Source organism: Plectropomus leopardus, chromosome 3 (assembly GCF_008729295.1).
Source record: "Plectropomus leopardus isolate mb chromosome 3, YSFRI_Pleo_2.0, whole genome shotgun sequence".
NCBI classification, from domain to species: domain Eukaryota; kingdom Metazoa; phylum Chordata; class Actinopteri; order Perciformes; family Serranidae; genus Plectropomus; species Plectropomus leopardus.
The window spans coordinates 25121136-25141740 of NC_056465.1; the positions used below are offsets into that span (position 1 = coordinate 25121136).

General features: G+C 40.0%; 1 protein-coding gene across 2 annotated transcripts in view; it reads right to left on the reverse strand.

Annotated features, from left to right (window-relative positions):
- Positions 1-20202, reverse strand: part of cpamd8 (C3 and PZP like alpha-2-macroglobulin domain containing 8) — a 59275-nt gene extending 39073 nt beyond the window's left edge. For both annotated transcript variants that reach the window (XM_042483645.1, XM_042483644.1), the window contains exons 1-21: positions 19695-20202; positions 17272-17423; positions 16756-16778; positions 15879-16044; positions 14384-14436; positions 13759-13776; positions 13137-13191; positions 12791-12904; positions 12015-12099; positions 11713-11821; positions 10947-11174; positions 10598-10768; positions 10377-10505; positions 10017-10215; positions 8864-9054; positions 6143-6292; positions 5886-6047; positions 5644-5786; positions 4849-4911; positions 2989-3220; positions 201-354 (exon numbers count right to left, since the gene is read on the reverse strand). In XM_042483645.1, coding sequence (XP_042339579.1) covers positions 201-354; positions 2989-3220; positions 4849-4911; positions 5644-5786; positions 5886-6047; positions 6143-6292; positions 8864-9054; positions 10017-10215; positions 10377-10505; positions 10598-10768; positions 10947-11174; positions 11713-11821; positions 12015-12099; positions 12791-12904; positions 13137-13191; positions 13759-13776; positions 14384-14436; positions 15879-16044; positions 16756-16778; positions 17272-17423; positions 19695-19780 — 2683 coding nt within the window. In that variant the 5' untranslated portion in view covers positions 19781-20202. The remainder of the gene's footprint in view (positions 1-200; positions 355-2988; positions 3221-4848; positions 4912-5643; positions 5787-5885; positions 6048-6142; positions 6293-8863; positions 9055-10016; positions 10216-10376; positions 10506-10597; positions 10769-10946; positions 11175-11712; positions 11822-12014; positions 12100-12790; positions 12905-13136; positions 13192-13758; positions 13777-14383; positions 14437-15878; positions 16045-16755; positions 16779-17271; positions 17424-19694) is intronic.
- Between the last annotated feature and the right edge of the window lie 403 nt (positions 20203-20605).

Here is a 20605-nt window from a genome sequence, read left to right on the forward strand (position 1 = left end):
AATAATAATTAGGTTATTAAAAATAAGAGAGAACAAGAGAGAGCAGCTGGCAGCAAATTAGTACTGCAGGAAAAGAGTTTTGAAGAATCAATGTTTTTTCTTTTCTTTTAAGGGTGTCTTTGGGGGGGGGCAAAGGGTTTCTTTGTAAAGCCTTTTGAGGCAAATTTGTAATACTATATAAATAAAATTGACTTGACTACCTGTGATGTTTGCGGACCCCAGCTCAGTGAAAGACAACACGATGGATGTAGGCGTAGCCTCTCCAGGAGCAACACACTTCTTCCTGGTAAGATGGTGCTTTCCAGGGTGGCCGACAAACTTTATGCCTTTCGGAACTGAGACTTTAACATGAACCTGTGAGAGGAGACAGGAGAGGAGAGGACAGGAAGAGACAAATCAGAGGCAATTGATCTCCTCTGACAGTCTACAATGACATCATTCCTGCCGGCACGCCCCTCCCTCATATAGCGTGTTCTCCTCAAAGCTCCGAAAGCGAGGGAGAATTTTTAAATCACATTGTGAATTTTCCATGCTGACTGACTCATGCTTCTCAAGCTCCCTGAAGGATTAAGTTCCACTCATCGTCCAATTTTCACAGAGGGCTCGGTAATGCAGAGGGATCTTTTAACTGTTCTTTATCCACACGCCACGAGTCGTAAATAACTGAGCAGAAAATATAGGAATCACATGTTGCCGGCGTGGACATCAAAGGAAGGGCTACTCTGGTTTGTATATTCACCTAACATGACATCAGGGCAGCACACGCACAGGCCATTTAACAGGCTCGTCTGCAAACATCATGATGTCATCTGTGTGGAGCGCAGGATGGACCCATTTAAGGCCAAGACGGAGCTTAGAGGGCTATTCAAAGTGAGCGCTAAAACATACTTCTGGGCTAATCTCATAATTTCACATTACAACCTTGTGCTTCCTTTGGCCTCCATTTCCAGTCCCACGATACCCCTGGGCCTACCTACGGTTATTCCATAACAAGCCTCGTCTAATTCATCATATTGTTTTGACATCCCACTGACTCTACAGTGGTTTGCATGTTTCAGCCTAACACCTATGAACCACATCATGTGTTTTTAAGGTGGTTTCCAGCACCTGGAAGATTCTTTGTGTCTTTACTTCAAACATTTGTCTAAAAGTGAGGATAGAGTGTCTGGTTTATTGTTCAGAACGTAAAGCCCCAAGAGACAAGATTTTTCATATTGAGCTGTGTAAAACAAGTGACTTGACTTTTCTACTCATAACCTTTTGAAACATGGATGGACAGTTTTTTGTGCTGCATCAGTCACCTTTAACCTACCTTTAAGGCATTTAAACATTTGAAACCTGAGCAAAAAGGGTTAATTCTCTTCCAAAACATGGGAAAAGAACATTGCAAGAAACTGAGAAAAAAGTGACAACAACCTTGAAATTAATGTTTAAAAGGGGAGAATATTAGAAAATTATGAAACAAAAAGGTAAATCACATTATATATTAAATTCTATATTCAAAATATGTTAACAAACATATAACATTCTTAATTTCAGCACTATTTTCAGGTAATTTCCTCATTTATTTTTGTGTTTTACTTTCTTTTTTGTGTGTGCTAATTTTCAATTAATTTCCTTGTAACTTTTTTACACATTTTTGATACTTTTTGCTTCATTTCTCGTTAAGATGCTCATTTCCTTCTTCCCACGTTTCTGAAGAAATAAAGCTGATTTGTTCAGCTTTCAAAGGGTTTATCTACTCATGTTATTAGACAGCAAAAACTTGCTTGGACTTAACACCAGCTTTAGACAAATAATTCATTGACCAAAGAACACCTTTTTTGGCATTTATATGTTTGTTTAGCAGTTTAAACCTTTTTTTCTGACAATTTTGATTGCTCCTATTTGTTTATCTAATTTTCCTCCCACAACAGGTGTAGGTGTAATGAGATATATTTTTATATTTATATATATTTACATATCTATATTACAGAATTTATTAACTGTATATAATCATTATTCCTGATAATATGATTAATAAAGGTACCGTCTGGACCCATCTGGACCCATATAAATGGACCATATAAACAGGTAATGATCCACCCAAAATGGGTGCAACTGCACCCTGAGGTGCCTTAAGGACAGGCCAAGTGTGCTGCATGATATATCATATCATTGTTAATTAATTTAGCATTTTAAATGTTTTATGATTCTAAACAAAGTTGGTGACATTGTAAAACATGTCAGTACTACATATCAATAGACAAAAAAGCAACAAATATTGAAATTACCTCATTACCAGGATTAGGTGGCGCGGGGTGCCATGATGAAAAAAAGGTTCTTTGAAGGTTTTGTGGGCTCTTAAAATGTTTGGAGTCACTGGATTGATCAATTGAAAATGATTAATTCATTGAAGTTAATTTGAGTTATGAGACAATGAGCTTTTTAGCAATGGTGGCTATAGTGAAAGCCCTTTCTACTGCTGATGTTTCTCACTGAAACCGCACAAAAACAGATTATAAAGCTTCATGCAGAAACATCTACCGTCACAAAAATCCTACTATCAGTTGATAGGAGTGTAATGAACTCCAGGAGCCTGCAGTGAGATACAAAACATTACTACGTATGTCAAGCAAGAGAAAAATATTTTAGACTTATCAATCAAATCTGAGACTTTTTAGTTTTAAAGGAAACTTTAGAGCTTTTATGGACTTCTCAAGACCTGCACACACCCTAAAAATCTTATTTCCAAACCATCTTTTGGAAGATGGCAAACAGTAATGTAACATGCATGCAATATGTAGGTAATGGGCTAAATAGTACAGCCCTTTAAACTGTATCCTTGTCAACAAGTGGCATCCTTGTAATCTTAAGAAACATGTTCGAGATAAAGTGGGAGGTTTGTTCTGTGTGAAGGCCACTGCTGATGAGCCTTGTGGCACATACTCTGCACTGTGGAAACCTAACATGTTTCATGACCACCTGCCCTCTCATTCATCATCTTACCTCAGAGCAGGTTGGCAGGTAGTTGTAGACCGTGAGGGGAACTTTGGTCTGCTCCCCTCTGATTAAGCTGTAGGGCAAGGTGAAGTCAACAAAGAAGGGCTTGAAGGTACGAAGCTCCGCGGTCGTTGCTAAACCCAGCCCCTTTTCCTCTGACAGGCCGACAGCTTCTGTCACCCAGGTAGTGATTGAATCTGGCACATCCAGTCGCAGCTCAGCTTCCCCGCTTTCAGAGCTGTAAATGACAAATGTTGAGATACAACTTGAGCAGCGAACTTGGGTGGTTAAAAAACATTTTCAGCATCTTTTCATGGGTTTATAAAACACAAGCAATAAAAAGCGCAGGCTACAAGGACGGGCTTGATGAATCACTGTTGATCACTTTCATGTTAGCAGCACCTGTGTCAACACCAACAGCTGCACCGATGTAACTACAGCAAACACTCGAACATGGATCGGTGTGAGGGGCAGTCAGGTGTTGACCTGATCTGTTTCTTTGAATGAAATGGGCTGAGATCATTATTGGCAACGCATATTTAATGTTGGTCTTGGCAAACTGTCGTGGGCATAATAAAGTTGAAAAACTCCATGTACGCCCTTCCTTTTGATCAAAGTTGCCCAAAATCCGCTTTAATAGACTTTTAAGGGAAATCAGAGTGCTGGACTTCACAGGAAATTAGGCAGAGCTGAAGTCCCATCCAAAGGAATCAAGCATATGGAAATCTATGGGCAGTTCATTTATATTGGCTGAAAATGAATGGAAGGAGCTGTTGAGAAAGTGACAGTCCGTTCCAAGATTGCCCAAAATAAATGAGGCACATTCACACCCAGAGGGGGGAAATGCTGGACGCTGCTGGAGCGAAGGAACACCAGACTCACCCCGCACCTTTCCTCTTCACGCTGTTGCTCTCATCCCACTTCCACCTCTCATCCTCACCCTTTCAACCACCTCTTTCTTATCTCAACTTGATTTGATTTGATTTTTACAAGACATTTTAAAAGCAGGACAACTCAAAGGAGTATCATGACATAAAAATCCCAGAGGACAGCACTTATAAATATTACTAAAAGCACTGATTTCCGCAGTGATCCTTGTGGAAACAGCGAAAAAATATATATAAACATACACATAATTGCAAACAAACAAATTACAGTATTAACCTGCTCTATCCCCCTTTCAACCCCATGTCCTGTTTATTCAATGGATGAGAGATATGATGAGTTTTTTGTACCTGGAGAATATATATATATATACATACAATTTTTGGGTCATTTCTTCCAATCATGCCATTTGCTCAGGTAACAAACGGTTAATTGTATTGCTTTTCTCTGTATTTTCTAAATGTAAAGATAGTTTGTGGTCAATTAACCAGTCTTTTACCAGACGGTTCTCTACTCAGAGTTTCGAGTATTACTCCTGTGTCTTTACCTGACACTAGTTGGGTGGAATCATCCGCATCATTTTATATGTCACTGCTGCCGACATCCCATTTGCATCTTTCCTATCTTCTCTTCCACCTTTCTTATTTTACCAATATTCTTCTGTTCAAACCTCCTTTTCGTTTTCCTCTTCCTTTTCTTTCCTACTCTTGTCTCTTCTTACACTTCAAGAATAATTCTTTCCTTTTCTTGTCTTTCCCTCTCCCTGTACTCTTCTAAATGCTTTAGATTTTGACAAAATCCTACATAAGTATAGACAATCTGGTGCACCTGATATTTCAAGCCACATGTATTCAACACACGCACACACGCACGCACGCACGCACACACGCACACACGCACACACGCATGCACGCACGCGCGCGCACACACACACACACACACACACACACTAGTGAAATATTTATACAAAGATTTAAATACCTGACATTGAGGCAGTGCCACACCCAAGTCTCTGGGAAAAATGTGCGCCTCCGCTTCTCTGCTCTGCAACCAAAACACAAGCTGACATCAATAAAAGGTTTCAGCTGCTCACAATAAAACAATACCATAATTGGAAAATGTATTATTCTGAATTCCACACTGACAATCTCTCAGTCACGTCATGTTGTTTAATGGTCATCACTAGAATGAGAGGTATTCGTGGCATTAAGGAATGCAGACCGAAAGTATGGACAAACCAACAAAGCTAATTTCTTTTGTCATGTTTTTCTCTTTCATGTCTATTACTCATTTCGGAGACCTTATTCAACCCAGGCATGACACATACTGAAATGTGTACTAGAATCTAATTCTAGGGAGCATTAAGTCATTATTGTTTTCTCATGGATTTGCTTTCAAATTTATTGTTTTCAGAAAATTAGATGCCAAAGACACTGTGTGTGGGCCAGTCAAAGATCATGGGAGAATTTTATCAATAACTTGTTCTTCGCCATCAGGCATTAAGGAGAGTGGAAAAGTAACAGTGTGATTGAATTCATTCAAACACAGGAACCATTAATGGTTTCAGAGAAAGCTTAGAAAGGATGTGGGTTTAACTTGTTTTTTTTAACTTTTAAATAAAAGATGATGGACTTTCTGAGCTTTGCATATCAGTGAAAAAAACTTTTCAGAGACACACACACACACAGTTGGAATAAAACAATGCATCTTCAGAGTTCAGAGTGGTTAGTTGATGCCCAGAGACGGCCTCTGACCTCTCTATAGAAGGTCATTTACCTGGTGGTGGGTCGAGAGTGCATGGCTGCCACTAAAGTGGAGGTGTGCGGCTGGAAAGCGGGAACGGCCTCGTCAGTGTACATGCCTCCACTCTGCCGATGGTTCAAACTCACCATATCTGTCATCACAACCAACCCTGTTTCCTATATTAAACATACAGAGAAACAGAAACACACACAACGCTTATTATTTTTATCACTGTACCATTACTGTGGGCTCTTTAACTAAGCGTGTGTTCTCACTGAGAAGGCGAAGCGTGCGTCCTTGGTGATGTCCCAGTGCCACGGGAACACAGAGGAGCGCCTGCGTCTCTTTGATGACAGCCCCGGCCACCAGAAGTGTCCGTCATCTTTAGGAATGCCGAATGCATCCGAAACGTCAAAATCTGCCAGCTCTTTAAACACCTGCACAGAGGAGACACATTTATTTACTTGTTTAAAAAACAGACTTAATAAAAGATTAAGCAACATTTTTAGGAATACGTAAACTTCAGACAGACCTTGTCTGGACTGAGCTGGAAGTCAGGCTTTAATAGATAAAGACTCTTATCCACAGTGGCCACACACACACAGGAGCCTTTTTCTCCCCGGACGTGCAGGGTGACAGGGTCCCCTGGCATGGACTCATTAGTTGACAGAGAAACAGACACCTGCAAACCAAAGAACACAAATGCAGCAAATTAATGCTAACCATAACACGAGCACTTCTATGGACCAGCAGATTTGGGGGAGGATAGCAGATTTTTCACTACATGATTATTGTGGCCAGAAGAGTTCACAATAACAATATTATCACGATATCTAGAGAAAATTACACAAAAATGTGTGTTTGTTTAAATCTGCTTATCGTGTGTTTTGTTTCTTTTTTTGGCAAATGAATTTCACTCACAACATAAGTCTAATGGCATCGATTGAGACTCTGTATCTGTACTGTCATACAGAAAGAGTAATTCCACTTAATGAATAGTGAAAAGTCAGCCACATCGTGCTGAAGGAGGAAAACAAAGTAAGAAAGGATAGAAACAGAAATCACTTAACAGGCCCTGGATTATTTACAAAATATTATATTTGTGTATTATTACAATATCAATATTTCATTTTTTAAATATGATGTTATCGTCAATACTTGTATATCAAGACACCCTTATTTATGCAACAAGTTAAGATTTCAAAAGTCAAAGTCAAAGTCAACTTTGTTGTCAATTCTGCCATATGTACAGGACATATAGATGGGACTGAAAAAAGAACAGAAAAAGTATAAAAGGTAGGCAAGTCCTAAATAAAAGTGATAAATAACATTTATAATAAGTATAAATGGGGAGTGGGTGATGATTTCTATTATGCACTGAATGATTATTGTGCAAAAGGGATGAATAGTGCAAATACAATAAATAGTTCAGATAAGACCACAAATTCGACCATAATATCCAGCATTAGACCTCAACAAATATACAGCAGTAGGCTTGCAGCTCACAATTATTTTAGTTAAATATTTGTCCGATAATATATGCTTAGTTTGAGATGCATCAATTAACCACTGAGTGCATAATGCATCAGAGCATAGTGCAAAATGCCACTTTTCAAGAGCCCAAGGTGACTTTGAATTGCTTGCTTTTTCTGACTACCAATTCAAAACATACAAAATCTACAGATATCAAACAAATCCTTTTGTTTGCAAAGCATGGACAAAATTTTAAAACCTTTTCATGACTTTTCAAGGACCCAGAATATTTTTTTTCGAGCTGTGTTTTTAAATGTTCTTGTCACACATCAACGTATATAAGAGCTACATTACGTCATCAGCTACAGAACATAAATCATTATGTTACAGTAACACACACAACACATTTCCATGATTTTTCCAGGCCTGGGATCATGGGAACCCAGAAAGCTGTAACCAGCAGTTAGCATTTTTTTTGTTTGTTTGTTTTTGATAAATGCCATAAACTATAAATTGATTATTAAAGTTGCTGATTAATTTTCTGTTGATCTTCAATTCAATTAATTGATTAAATGTTTCAGCAGTACTTGGCAGTGGTGTGCTTAAGAGTAACATTTGGTGGGAAAACACAAGGACAGAGAGTGGAAAACTACAGGCTTTGAAAGAGGGAGGGATGGTGAGAGTCGGGGCCATAAACTTTCACACATCAAAACTATTTTTCAACAGCGCGCAGTCACAAATTAGCCCTGTTAATCGGTTCCGCTGCCCTCCTTTCACCACTCTGTAACCTGTCATCCTCTGCTGTCACGACCCCACTCATCTGCCTGCGGCCTGCATGGCCTCTGTCTCATCATGCCCTCACAGCACCCTCCTCAAACACACACACGCACGCACGCACAAACACGCACACACATACACACACACACACACACACACACACACACACACACACTTATATACACATACACACACACACACAAACACACACACACAGAGTGTTGTAATGGCATACCAGGGAGCTGTAAATACTTCAGGGAGTTAACTCCACCTAATGCAGGCAGGAACTGGGGAGCTCTCCCAGGCCAACACAGCTGTTTGTTTACAGACATTACGCTGTGGACAGAGCTGGTGCATGGATACTTGGATTCAGCTCCAAAATGTATACAGACATTTTTTCCAGGTTTTTATTAATTATTGCATAATAAAGCTATATTTATATCAACTAATTCATATCCAACATCAATGTTTGAGCAAGGAATGTACCCCCAGTTATAAGTTTGATATCTTAATGTGTGTTTATATGGGGTAATAAAGGGTATTACAGATAAAATGCTTTTCTTGGGATAAATTAACTTTAAAACCTGAACAAACTGGCTTAATTCCTTCAAAAACATGGGAAGAAGGCGGTAAGTAACTTAATAAGAAATTGCCAAGAAATCAGTAAAATATAAGTTAAGAATTACAAAAAAGTGATAAGCCAAAAAAAAGTTAAAAACACAAACAGAACAAAAGGAGATAAGACCAGAAAATGACCTTAAGAAAGTATGAAAAATAAAATATTTTTCTGTAACATAATGTTAAATATAAGTTCAAAAGGGTTAAAGGATTTTAGTCTATTCTGTTTGCATCACACTGTAATTACTAATGCTAATAAAAAGTCTTCTATCACTATAAAGCCCTTCTGTGTGTAGTAACTGATGAGCAGAAGAAAGCAGAGAGTTAGGCCTCACACTATTGTTATAATCTGCATTAAAGCCTTTTGTTTCATGTTAATGCAAACCTGGTTCTCAAAGTCGGGCTGGATGGGAATTTGCAGACTGTCTGTGACTCCTTCGCCATTTTCCCTCACATAGTAGACCAGCAGGCGGCTGAGTGGTGCCATGTTGTGGCTAACAGGGAAACGTAGATACGACACACAGCTATCCATCTCAGTCTGAGAGGAGGAGGAGGAGGAAGAGGACCCTGCGACACCTGGCAGAGTGACGAGAAGGGGAGTGACAGTCTTCATAAAAACATACTGGTACACTGACGTTAAAGGCATGTGATAAAGATGCTGAGAAGGTTTATCATTCTTAATTAAAAGAAGAGACAGGAAAGTTGCAGGAGGTTAGTTTACTTACTGGTCTTTAAATTTTCCTTTTAGAAAAGAAATGAAAAAAAAAAAAAAAAAAGCTTTTTGATTTTCATTTCAAAATCCAAAAATGAAAAAAAAAGGTGTTTTCGGGGTCAGAAATGGAATACACAGAACAGAAATACCACTTCATGTTTTTTTCTCCCTTCCAATAAGGGTCAATATTTCACCTTTTGGGGGGTACAAATATTCTTTTTTTCCTTTCCAACAAATAAAATAAGACCTATTTTCAGTGCAGAATCTCCTGACAAACCTTGCAATAAAACCTGACTTCCCCATTCTCATTCCATAAACGCAAAGAATTCGTTTGAGATGATAGACCTTGTTTTGATGAGTCTTAAGTCATTACAGTGTTAATTATGACAATAAGTTCAGTCTTCAGTCTTCTCTCGCTAACTATACTATTGGATTTTGGCGCCCATGCATTGAATTTTTTTCCTCAGGAGATCTTTCAGTGACAGTGACGTCTTTGTTTTCTTGGTATTTTATTTTTTGGATAGGAGAAAAATTAAAGTAAGTGGCATTTCTATTCTGTGTATTCCATTTCTGACCCCAAAAAGTGGTATATTTTTCATTTTTCATTTTTTAAACTATCAATTTGTTCTTCTGTTTCTGAAAGAAAAATTCAAAAACCAAAAAGTACACTGACCAAGGGAACAAGGGCCTCTGTGATACTTTCAGAAAGTGCTGACTGCTACTAAAATGAAACTGAGAATAAACCTTAAGCTTAACTTCTAGCACAGACTGCTGAGAGGGTTTTCTGTGTAATCTATTAAAATCCAATGGATAAAAACATACTTACCAGGGGCAGAAGGAGGCAGGTGTGTGGGGTGAATGTTTTTGTCAAAGGTGACTGTCGCCCTTTTTCCTCGGTGCAAGGCTGTCAGGTTGGCTGGCTGTTGGCCTGATAGGATGATGTTCCCCCTCGATGCCACCTCGTAGTGTAGGGTGAAGTTACAGGGACATGTGGATTTCAAAGCAACTTCTGCTTCTTGGCCGACCTATGCTCCCAAAAAGAAACAAATATACTGATGTTACTGGCGAGATTGTGGTATTATGGTGTTTTGGGGGTTTTTTTTTGATGAAATGGTTCCAAAATGAACACTGATGCTGAATATGCCAAATTCACATGAAATTTTGATTAATTAAAGGCAGCACTGACCTTGAATGGGGCGCTGGGACTTTGAATCTGGATGTGACACCTACTGGGAGAGTACCAGCTACTGATAGACAGGTAGCTGGGCAGGTACTGGTCTCCTACTGTTTTGCCATCAATGGATGTCACCTTGGTCTATGCAAAATGAAAAAAAATTCTTTGACCCTCTCATTTCACCCTGTTTATATCACTAAATATCACAAACTAGTGCAACAACAGCCACTGACCTCTAACCAGACATACTGGGCAGCAGTGGGGATGGAGGGGATCTCAAAGGTGGCCTGGCCATCCTTGGAAATCAGCTCGCTGGTGTAGACATTGTCCTTGGGGGTCAGCTCTGCCTTGACACGCACCCTCACCCCATCAGCTGGGCTCCCATCAGGGTAGGTCACCTCAATCTACAGCAAAAGAGTAAAGAAACCAGTAAGGAATATACAAAAAAAAGCAGACAAGAGGGTAAATATTATCCAATAATAGATCAATTTATTAGTCACCAGCTGACAAATATTAAAGCAGGCTTAGTACAGTATGTATTGGTACATACAGCAGCTGCATGTCTATATTTTGCTGCCTCACCTTCCCTTTGTAAGGCAGACCAGGCTTGAACTGTTTGCGTGTGTCTTTGGAGTACTTGATGTCGATGAGCTGTTTATGGACGGGTGTTGAATCATCAAATGTGGTTTGCCTGCTTCCATCTATGCTGGTCACAGACGCCCAAATGCTCACAGTGCCCCTGAAGTGATCAGCGACATCCACGGGCATCATGTCTTTGACACACAGGCTGAAGTTTGCTGAGCCTTTAATCTGCGATCAAGACAGGAATGAAAATAATTATTATGTACAATGTATGCTTGATAATAAAAGTATTAAACTAAGTGTACTTAGTACTAAACTAACACAATCAGCAATCAATACAAGCCTTGATTATGCTATTACATTCATAAAAAGGAGCATTAACACAAAGTATCAGCAATGGTGGATGAAATACTTGAAATCCATACTTGACTGAAAGAACAGATTTATTACCAGAAAATGAAGAATGGTAAAAGTTAAAGTAACCTACAAAAATTTTACGAGAGTAAAAGTCTAAAGGGATCTGATATTTACTGCACTTCAGTATCAAAAGTAATTGTATGATATTAAATGTACTTAAGTATTGAAGGTAAATGCTGTAAATAAAAAAGCAAGTGGTCAAAATACTTGTACTAAGTACAATGTACTTTTTTTCTTTTAGAAAATTTAGTGGAGTAAAAATGAAAGTTGACAAAGTATTATCACTTTGTTACATTTCATCACTGAATATCAGAATATCTGTCGACCGGTATAAAAAAAATAAACTCACATCCATGGTTTTAATCACAGGATGGCCCATCTCGTGACGGTAGTAGCCCACTCCATTCACCGTCATATTCACTGTCAACTTCCCTGTCACTGGTTTCCCGAAGGTATATCTGTACAACAAGGACATGTCAGACCTCTACATCTACATGGCGCTAAGCTCAGTGAATCAGAGAAAGAATCAAAGAGCCTGATGAATGTACTTAGACAGAGCTACATGATGATGAGGAAGACAAAAGTTCCCCTCACACACGTACAGGCACACTTTTGTTTGATATATTCTGTAATGAATTTTAAGTGACTTACTTGGCCCTGACTGTAGCTTGCTGGCATGAGCTCAGATCACGAATGTAGTGTGGAGGATCAATCACCAACTCAAACTTGGGCATCACTGTGAGGGAGATGACACAACATAATCTCTGTTCCATATTCTACTTTTTGGTTATTTTGTTGTTGCATTGTGTCTTGTACTTTGCTTTCTGCAATAAAAATGTTCTTCTTATCTCAAAAGATATCTGTCAGAATCATGTGGCATTCATTTCTGAAACACTAAATGAAGCTTTTAAAGGTAGAGATTGTCAGTTACTGTTTGTAAACAAGCTCGTCAGTGAAAGTGAACGTACAAACCAGATTCACTCTCGTGTGTCTTTCACCTTTCTTTATTTGCGGTGTTTTTTTCGGCACGTTGTCTCTTGGATGCCTTCTGCTACCTTTTTTATAAAGAGCCAATCTCACCTAAGTGGTGTTGGGGACATGCCCATGAATGTCTTGAGCACAGATTATCCAAAAAAAATAAGAAAATACAGGCAGAGGACAGAGTCTCTGAAAAAATTATAAACTAATAAAAACACAGCCACAGACTTCTAGTAGATCATAAGCAATGATTGAGAAGGATGACTTATATATATGAGTTTTAGGGGAAAATCCTGCATAGTATACGCTTAAAGTTTGCTCCACAGAGACTTTTTTCAATACACTGAGCATGTAATTTCATCACAAAAGAAAGACCTACAGTGCCCTTTACTCTACAAAGTACTCTTGATAAATAATACTATCAGTGCCTTGTATGTGTTGGTACTCACCATATTTCTGCACTTCAAATGACTTGTTATAGGTGTGGCCCTGCACCTCCACAAAGATAAACCACTCTCCAAACACGGGCTGGTCAGACAGAGGGAAACTCATGTTCACGACACCTATAGGACAGAGAAATGCAAGTTTATACCTTAAATGCCTGTAAAGTGATTAACCACATACATACACTCCTGATATAACAATAACAGAGCCGTAAAACTAACAGTAGATGCCCCAAATGGTAGAAATTCTATCATTACAGCAAAAATATTACTAAGGCAAAAATTACAATGAAATTTGAATCTATTGGCTGCACAGTGATGGTGAAAATATATTATACAAAATGTGGCTCACCACAGCAGACAGATTTCAGACTCTTCCACTGGACCATCCTGGATCCTCTTGGATCCTGTGAGATCAAGTTAGAGGTTCAGAAACATGTCAAGGTTAACATTTTTCTTTAACTGCTGCATGTTAGTCATTCATTACACAGTGGCAATGTCATTTTTTGTAAATATTGAGTCCAGGCAAAAGTCCTTGAACTGAACTTGACCCCGGGACCTGGCTCAAACCACAGTCAACATAGTCTTACGACTTTTCCTCTGCAGGTAAGAGTGCAGTTAAAAAACATCTATGTGGTTGTTGCTAGCTATAAGTCATGCATGGGCTTCTTGTGAAGCAGCAGCTTGTTATTTGCCCTACAAACATCTCAAGAGCTAGAAAGAGACAATATATAAGCGAGGGAAGTGAGTACAAGAGAGGGAGATACACAGTGTGTGTGGGGCTGTGGAAGGCCTGATAAAGACAAAACCAGGAGACGAGAAGAGGCTCCTTTCATGTTGTTTATCCTTGTACTGTTCCAAAGAGCACCCTGTTATCTAGGTGAGCTGCTCTGACTTCTGCTCTGTAATCTCCGAGCAGGCTGGGAACTAAAATTGCCACTGTCCCCTGGGTGGTCCCGCCAGCCTCCACTCACCAAAACATACGCCTCAATCTGCGAAAAAAAAAGACAAGAAAAAAAGAGAGAAAGACAAGAACAAGACGTTATGAATTAGATACAAACTGTAAATCCTAGAGAGGATCCTAAGCATCTTCCCAATGCTTCTTCCCGCTCACTCCTTATCCAACAATCATCCATCTGTGAAAGTGAGTATTTCCCTGTACCAGCAGCAGACCTTTATAGCTGCAAACATCAATAAACCGTCTGTCTGCACAGTTGCACAGTATATTTGGAGCCATGCTGGCATTCCAAGAGAAATGACTCTAGCTTGGCTCCTGTAAATAAGTAACTGTACATTTCTCTGCACTCACAGCAGACCGGGTTTCTCCTCTTGATTCCAGCTATTAGAGATGGAAAAGTGCTAAATATTTTGTTGTTTTATTGCCAAAGTGATATGTTACAAACTGATGATAGGCATTCAGAACTTGTATTTTTATGCAAAGGAGATCTGATCACAACTCCTGTTCTCCTATTATATACTCGGTTCTTCATGATTTGTTTACCTGGTTGCTATGAGTGGTGTGTAATGTTTGCTATGTTTTTAAGTGCATGTTGAAGTCCCAACATTATTTGCTTTAACGTGACATAAATTTTGAAATACCTTGTCATTTACTGGCCTTAGATCGGGGGTGACTGTGTAGACATTGATGAACACTAAAGACAGAAAAAGAAACACAGTGTTGTTAAATATTGCAGGTTTGCATCATTAAAACATGAAAACCTTGATGAATATGAACAATATCCAGTATTTCTGTTTGGATCTATGAATCTTTGGTCCATCATGGACCAATTTTAAAATCTTGTTGCTTGTCCAGTTTTATTTAAGTGGCTGTCTGAATGAATTTGTTGGATTAAAAGGCTAAGAAACAGAATACATCAAAACACTAATCAGGGTCATATAATCACAGCACTTATTTCCATCATTGTTCTTTGAACTCGACATGACAGAACTTTTTTGAAAAATTTTTTTAAACAAGTTTTATTCTATGGCCAAAACCCTAAGACATTAGTCTAAATTTTCTGTATTTCTGTACAGTGATTAAAGGAATATTTCACCCTCAAAATGACCACTTTTATATTAGTTGGCCATGCTGTGTTACCTTGTATTTGTGAAGATTTTTTTTTTCTTCCATGCCTCCAAGAAAAGAGGTGAACATATTGCTTTATTGGAGAGATTGGAGACTTTGTAAATTGATATTTTGATATAGCAGGGTTCCTACAGCCTAAAACAAGTTAAATTTAAGACTTTTTAATGCCACTTGGAATTAAATTTAAGATCAGTTTTTAAATAACAAAAAAGAACCCACATCAATTACTTAGGTTTATGAAAACGTTTGTCCGAATGTTTAATGTAACATGAAATACAACTCTTTTTGTCCAAGTTAAAAAGTTGGATATCTATTTAAAATGCTGAAAGAAAATAAACCTTCTGAAGTGGAATGCATGGAAACATATATAATTTAAAAAATCATTTGGTTTTCCTTAGAAAAAAACATTTTAATTTGTCATCTAACTGGATGTGGTAAATGTGTTGTTGGTTCCTCTATCCTTATCTGCAAGTGGCTACAGAAAATGAGATTTTACAATGCAACATCAGAAAAAAAATGTATTTAAATCCTTTTTTTTGGGAGGGGGTTTTTATCTTTATTGACAGGACAGCTATAGACTGACAGGAAAGGTGGGTGAGGGACATGCAGCAAAGGGCCACAGACTGGAATTGAACTCCAGCAGCTGCAAAGGCCTCATAATATGAGCAGGTGAGCTAGAGGTCTCTCTGTATTTTTAAGAACTTTGACAGATTGATTTAACGCATTTCAAAACCAACTAAGGCCTTATTTTTCAGATTCAGGACTAGAATGCCCTTAAAGCCTTTTTAAGGATCCGCAGGAACCCTGTACAGTTCTGCTGTGGTTGTACGTGGTCCCCATGCAATCAATATATTACGTTTGCCAATTGTCATGGAGGCATGTGAGAAAAAAAAAGTTTTCTTCACAAATTCAAGGTGATGCGGCATGACTAATTGATTTACAAATGGTCATTTTTGTGGTTGAAGTATTCCTTTAACTGATTAACTACCAGGTGCAGTATGAGGGAACCTTTATGTTTGGGTTTGTAGACGGGCTTGTCAGTCTGGATGAAGACAGCTGTGCCCTTGCTCTCCACTGTGACGGTGGTGTAGTTGTGAAAGATGTAGCCTCCCTCTGTGAGGTGGCGGTTCCCCCACACCTTTAGATGGGCCTGGCCTCTTAGCCCAGAGGGAACCTGGTGGCACATACACACACACACATACACACACACAGACACACACACACACAGAGAGAGAGAAACACACACACACACACACACACACACACACACACACATAAACACACAGAAAGGAAGGAAAAAGAGGATCAGGGCTGGAAATGAGGTCAGTGGGGGAAGGACTGATGTTTTCTCTAGGCTGCTGTACTCATTTCACCTTGATTCATTTTAAACACATTTTTGAGAAATAAAAGCGACAGCATAACAAAAGAACCACATTTAAACACCAGAGGAAGATGCCAAGCTATAACACAGCGCACTACACATGACTGTATTTCACGAGAATGAGGGTGGAGGTTACAGGGAGGGGAGAGAGACAGAGGGGAAGAATCGAGTTGTGTACACTAGATTGATCTATTCCAGCCTTCGGGGGCGGCGGACCATACATGCACGTCAACAGCTGTTGCATATTATATTGAGGCTGTTACCTTATTCCCAATGAATGAGCAGAGACAGATGTTGCATTACAAATAATGTTCGTGTTGATTTGCATGTTGCCTGAGGAATGTGCACACAGCGGACAAGGGGCTCTCACTACTGTGCAGCTGTCACCGCTAAACAGCGCCGTGCATTTTAAACATCTCTGGAAAGCAGCATGCATATTACTGTGGGACGCTGCTGGGGAAACAAATGAGAGCTACAGTAAGTTGAGCACACAGTTCGACTCACCTTTAGTTTGATGGTGCCTTTGTCTGAAATAGAAAGAGTGAGAAATTTAATGTAGGATATTTTAATTTGGGATGTTTTTAGAACTTTTTCGTAAACTTTTATCTCAGAAATCCAGAAGTTTTGCAAGCTACTAGACTGTGGACATGTTTGCCTGGATGTGTTCACCCTAGGTTTGCAGGAAATCCAGCTGCAACCCATCTCTATGCCACTCTGAGGTGGAGCAAGCACCATCTATTAATGGTGCTGTCAAACAAATCACACACTGTATACACTAAGTGGCTGGTGGGATGGGCTGAACTGATGCCTCCAATCAAAGATAATGTCTGTAAAAACTGTAGCTGGTCGGGAACACGCAGTGAGGGCAGAGGTCAATCAGGCTCACGTTTTGTGTGTGTTCTTTAATGTACATATTTACTAGTGTGCATGCCCGTAGGGGGGTGTCTAAACTTGTTAGTGCAAGTTTTCTCTCTAAAAGTGATGCATTGTGCCAGTGTGTAACCTTAGCTTTGTTCTCACCGAGCACTGAGCCATGGCTGTGGGCAACCGTCTGTCCCTTCACCGTCAGCTGCACCTGGACGCGTGTTTCTGCTTTTGCATTGAAGATGGTTACGCTCACGCTCTCCTCCACGCCTGCTCGGAACACTGAGGGTGCAGCGACCAAATAACCCCTGAGAGAAGAGCAAGAGGTGGAGTGAGGGGAGATGGAGAGAGGTTAAGAGGAAGGAAGACAAGGAGGAGGTGTGATAGAGAGAGAGCAAAGGACACAGAAGTACACAGAGGATGTGGAAACACAGAAGTGGTAAAACAGGAGAGGTGGTGGTGGGAGACAATGTAGAAGTCAGACAACACAAAGACACGTGGAGGTGAATATGAACAGATATGAGATGCATTACTGCCCTGCTCCTCGTTGCATTCAGGCAATGATTCCACTTACCAGTCTGAGTTTAAGTAAAGTATCTTGCAATTAGTCCTACAGGTGAACTACGCATAAACTCAAGTTTCTCTCGTCGTTTCTCGCTTCCTCCCTGACCCGCACGCACGCAACAAAACACACATGCAAACAGGGACATTCCACGTGGATCTGTGCAGCAAGATCAGATTTAATTACAATGGTTACCACGGACACGGTACCTGTTGTCCAATGAGCTTTCCGCTCTGGCGTTCTCTTTGGGTGGTCTGGCACCTCTGACAGAACCTTGGCGTCTGTTTTGAAAAATAACGACTGAGATTCCACACGGTCACTCTGACATTTAATTGAGGGAAGGAGCCTGTCACTGAGGTCACAGAGCAAAGGTCATTCTTTGATGCTTATCAATGGTATGGGGGAAAAAGCCCAATTTAAGTTTTAGTTGGATGAAAAAATAAGCCATCTGGCGCTGAGGGGCTATATCTCTCAGGTAACAAAGACAGAATAATGGGTGCTCTTGTTAGCGTGTTCTTGTATAACTTAATCAGTTGAGCGGGGCTGTTCGGGGTTATGTTAAGAGTGTGTGGAGTCATTGATAAAAGCATCCACCAAATGATGTGCTTGAGCATGAAAAAGTTACTTACTTTGAAAAAAGCAGCCCAAGTCCCATGTTAATCATGCCAACTACATGTGGCAGACAATGTACCTCCTGACCCAGTCATTCCAGCTCTAATTTTTAAGGCAAATAGGCCTATTCTGCCCCTGAAAACTTAACTGAAGATCACACAAATTAGGAGTGAGCAAAGCCTCAAGCACAAACCCAATTGCATGCCTGAGAGAAGGATCAGGTGGTTGGCATTACGGCACTACAGCATTACAGCCGGAGGCAACTGCAGTTCCTGAGAGAGAAAGTCATGAGAAAATCCCCTGGAAAATAAGGCTTCGGGAGAAGGAAGATAATACGAGGAAATTGACTCCGCGCGTTTGATCTACAGTGAGTTTAACCAGCTCTTGGATGAGCTTGGATCAGGTGGTGGAGACCATGCTTATTTCAGTCACATGGCTTGATGTACTCAAGTTCTCATTGTTTTTGCCTCAACTTTTGTCCTCAGCTGAGAGCTGGTTGGTGCCTGAGAAGGATTTGTGTTCTCTTTTGTAGGTGCAACAGCCGGTTCTTTTTTAGCTCAATCACATGGTTTTATGTTCTTAGCCTTTTTGCTTTTTGCCCAAATTTCACCCTCAGCTTAGCTTATTAATTGATTTAAGCTCTCTTTTGTAAATCAAGGCAGCAATTTTTGTTAATTCACTACACAGAGCCGCACTGAATCCCTCCCCCTTGGACAACCGGGAAGGACTGTTTACAACTCTTTACGATTAACACAACTCTCAAGGTCAGGATTAAGCTTGTGAGCAGCTGACAACAGCCTGACTGATGGCACCAAAGAGACAAAAGTCAATTTTATTCCTTTTGCCTTTGGGTCTGAAGGCATAAACTGTGTAAAATAGGCAATTGTAAAACAACCTATTTTATATAGTTGTCATTATTTTGGCATGTGAACATTTACTCAAAAGCTGCATGTATTCCAGCCATCACAACAAAATCAACAGAGCAGGCTACCTGTACACTTTGAGTAACTGCTTTCAGGTCAAATAAGTGAATGAAAAACTCTGAAAAAAAAATGAATGGCTAAGTGCTCTGATAGTACTATGTTATCATCAGAGACTCTGATAAAACACCCTGTAAATCCTCACATATCCACAAAAAAATATGAACATCTGACAGATAAGGACATGTTGCTTATGCAGTAGATATCACAAAAAATACCCAATAGACTTGCTGCTTATAGCTGTTTAAATTAAAAGGCTCGTGTTGCTCTGATCACGCGGAGTTTTCCGTTGTGTTTCAACTCTGAGGCTGAGTTTAAAGTTCTCTATATTACAATTCCTGACCGAGAGCATCGGAAATGCTTGTAGTGAGGTTAAAGCACCGCACTCCACTTCAAAGACAACACATGCACCACAGGCTACTTACTGTCTTTCTTGTGCATAACTTCTGCTCACGTTGCAGATGAACAAAGTCCATGAAAGACTCAAAGCTGTCAAAGACAACCGCAACATTTTGGTCCCAGAAACCGAAATAATGCTGGATATCGGCTCTCCCCTCTCAAAGAGATTTGGGATCTTCCAACTCTAATGAAAATGTAAATGAAATCTCAACGAGTCTGTGTCTGCAGCTCTCTCAGTCTATGTATCCATTGAGGTCGGTTGGCGTGAAAGGTGTGCAGAGCTTAGTCCGGAACCAAAGATCAACTTTTTGTAATCATCCCACTTCGCCAAATCCAGTTTCAAGCAAATCGTGTGTTTTTTTTCTCCTCTTAGAGCCCCGAGTACACGGACAGTCCTCTCCCATGTGCCTTCACCCGCCCCGGTTCCGTTCTCTCATATTTCAGCATTACAAATTGTAAGCGTCCTCCCACTTCAGCGAGCAGAAATGTCACTGTACAGAGATGTTTGACATGTAAAATCCGTGCAACTGTTGCTTCCCCGATAGTTCCTGGAGATCTCTTTCAAGTCGGTGGATGCCCCCCCCCCCCCCCCCCCCGCTCCTCCAGCAGCGGGTGAGGAGGCGATCGGCGTCAGTCTGCGCTTCATTCACTTCAATAGCTCCTCTCACTTGTGTGCTGCGGGAGCATGACTAACCCCAGTGTAAGGAGCGCCACGGAGCCTGCTGCTCTAACCACGATAAATTACCTGCACATTTCACATACTTCTGTTTCTTGTTGACATCTCAGACGTTTTACCAGCTTGAACCAGCTCTTTTTGCATTAATAAACTGCTAAACTGCAAAACAAAGTTTTAAAAAAACCCACAAAACAAATATTTTATGCAGAAGCGTAGACATTTCAGTCATTTATTTTTGTACTTGTTGGAGTTTACTGGTGG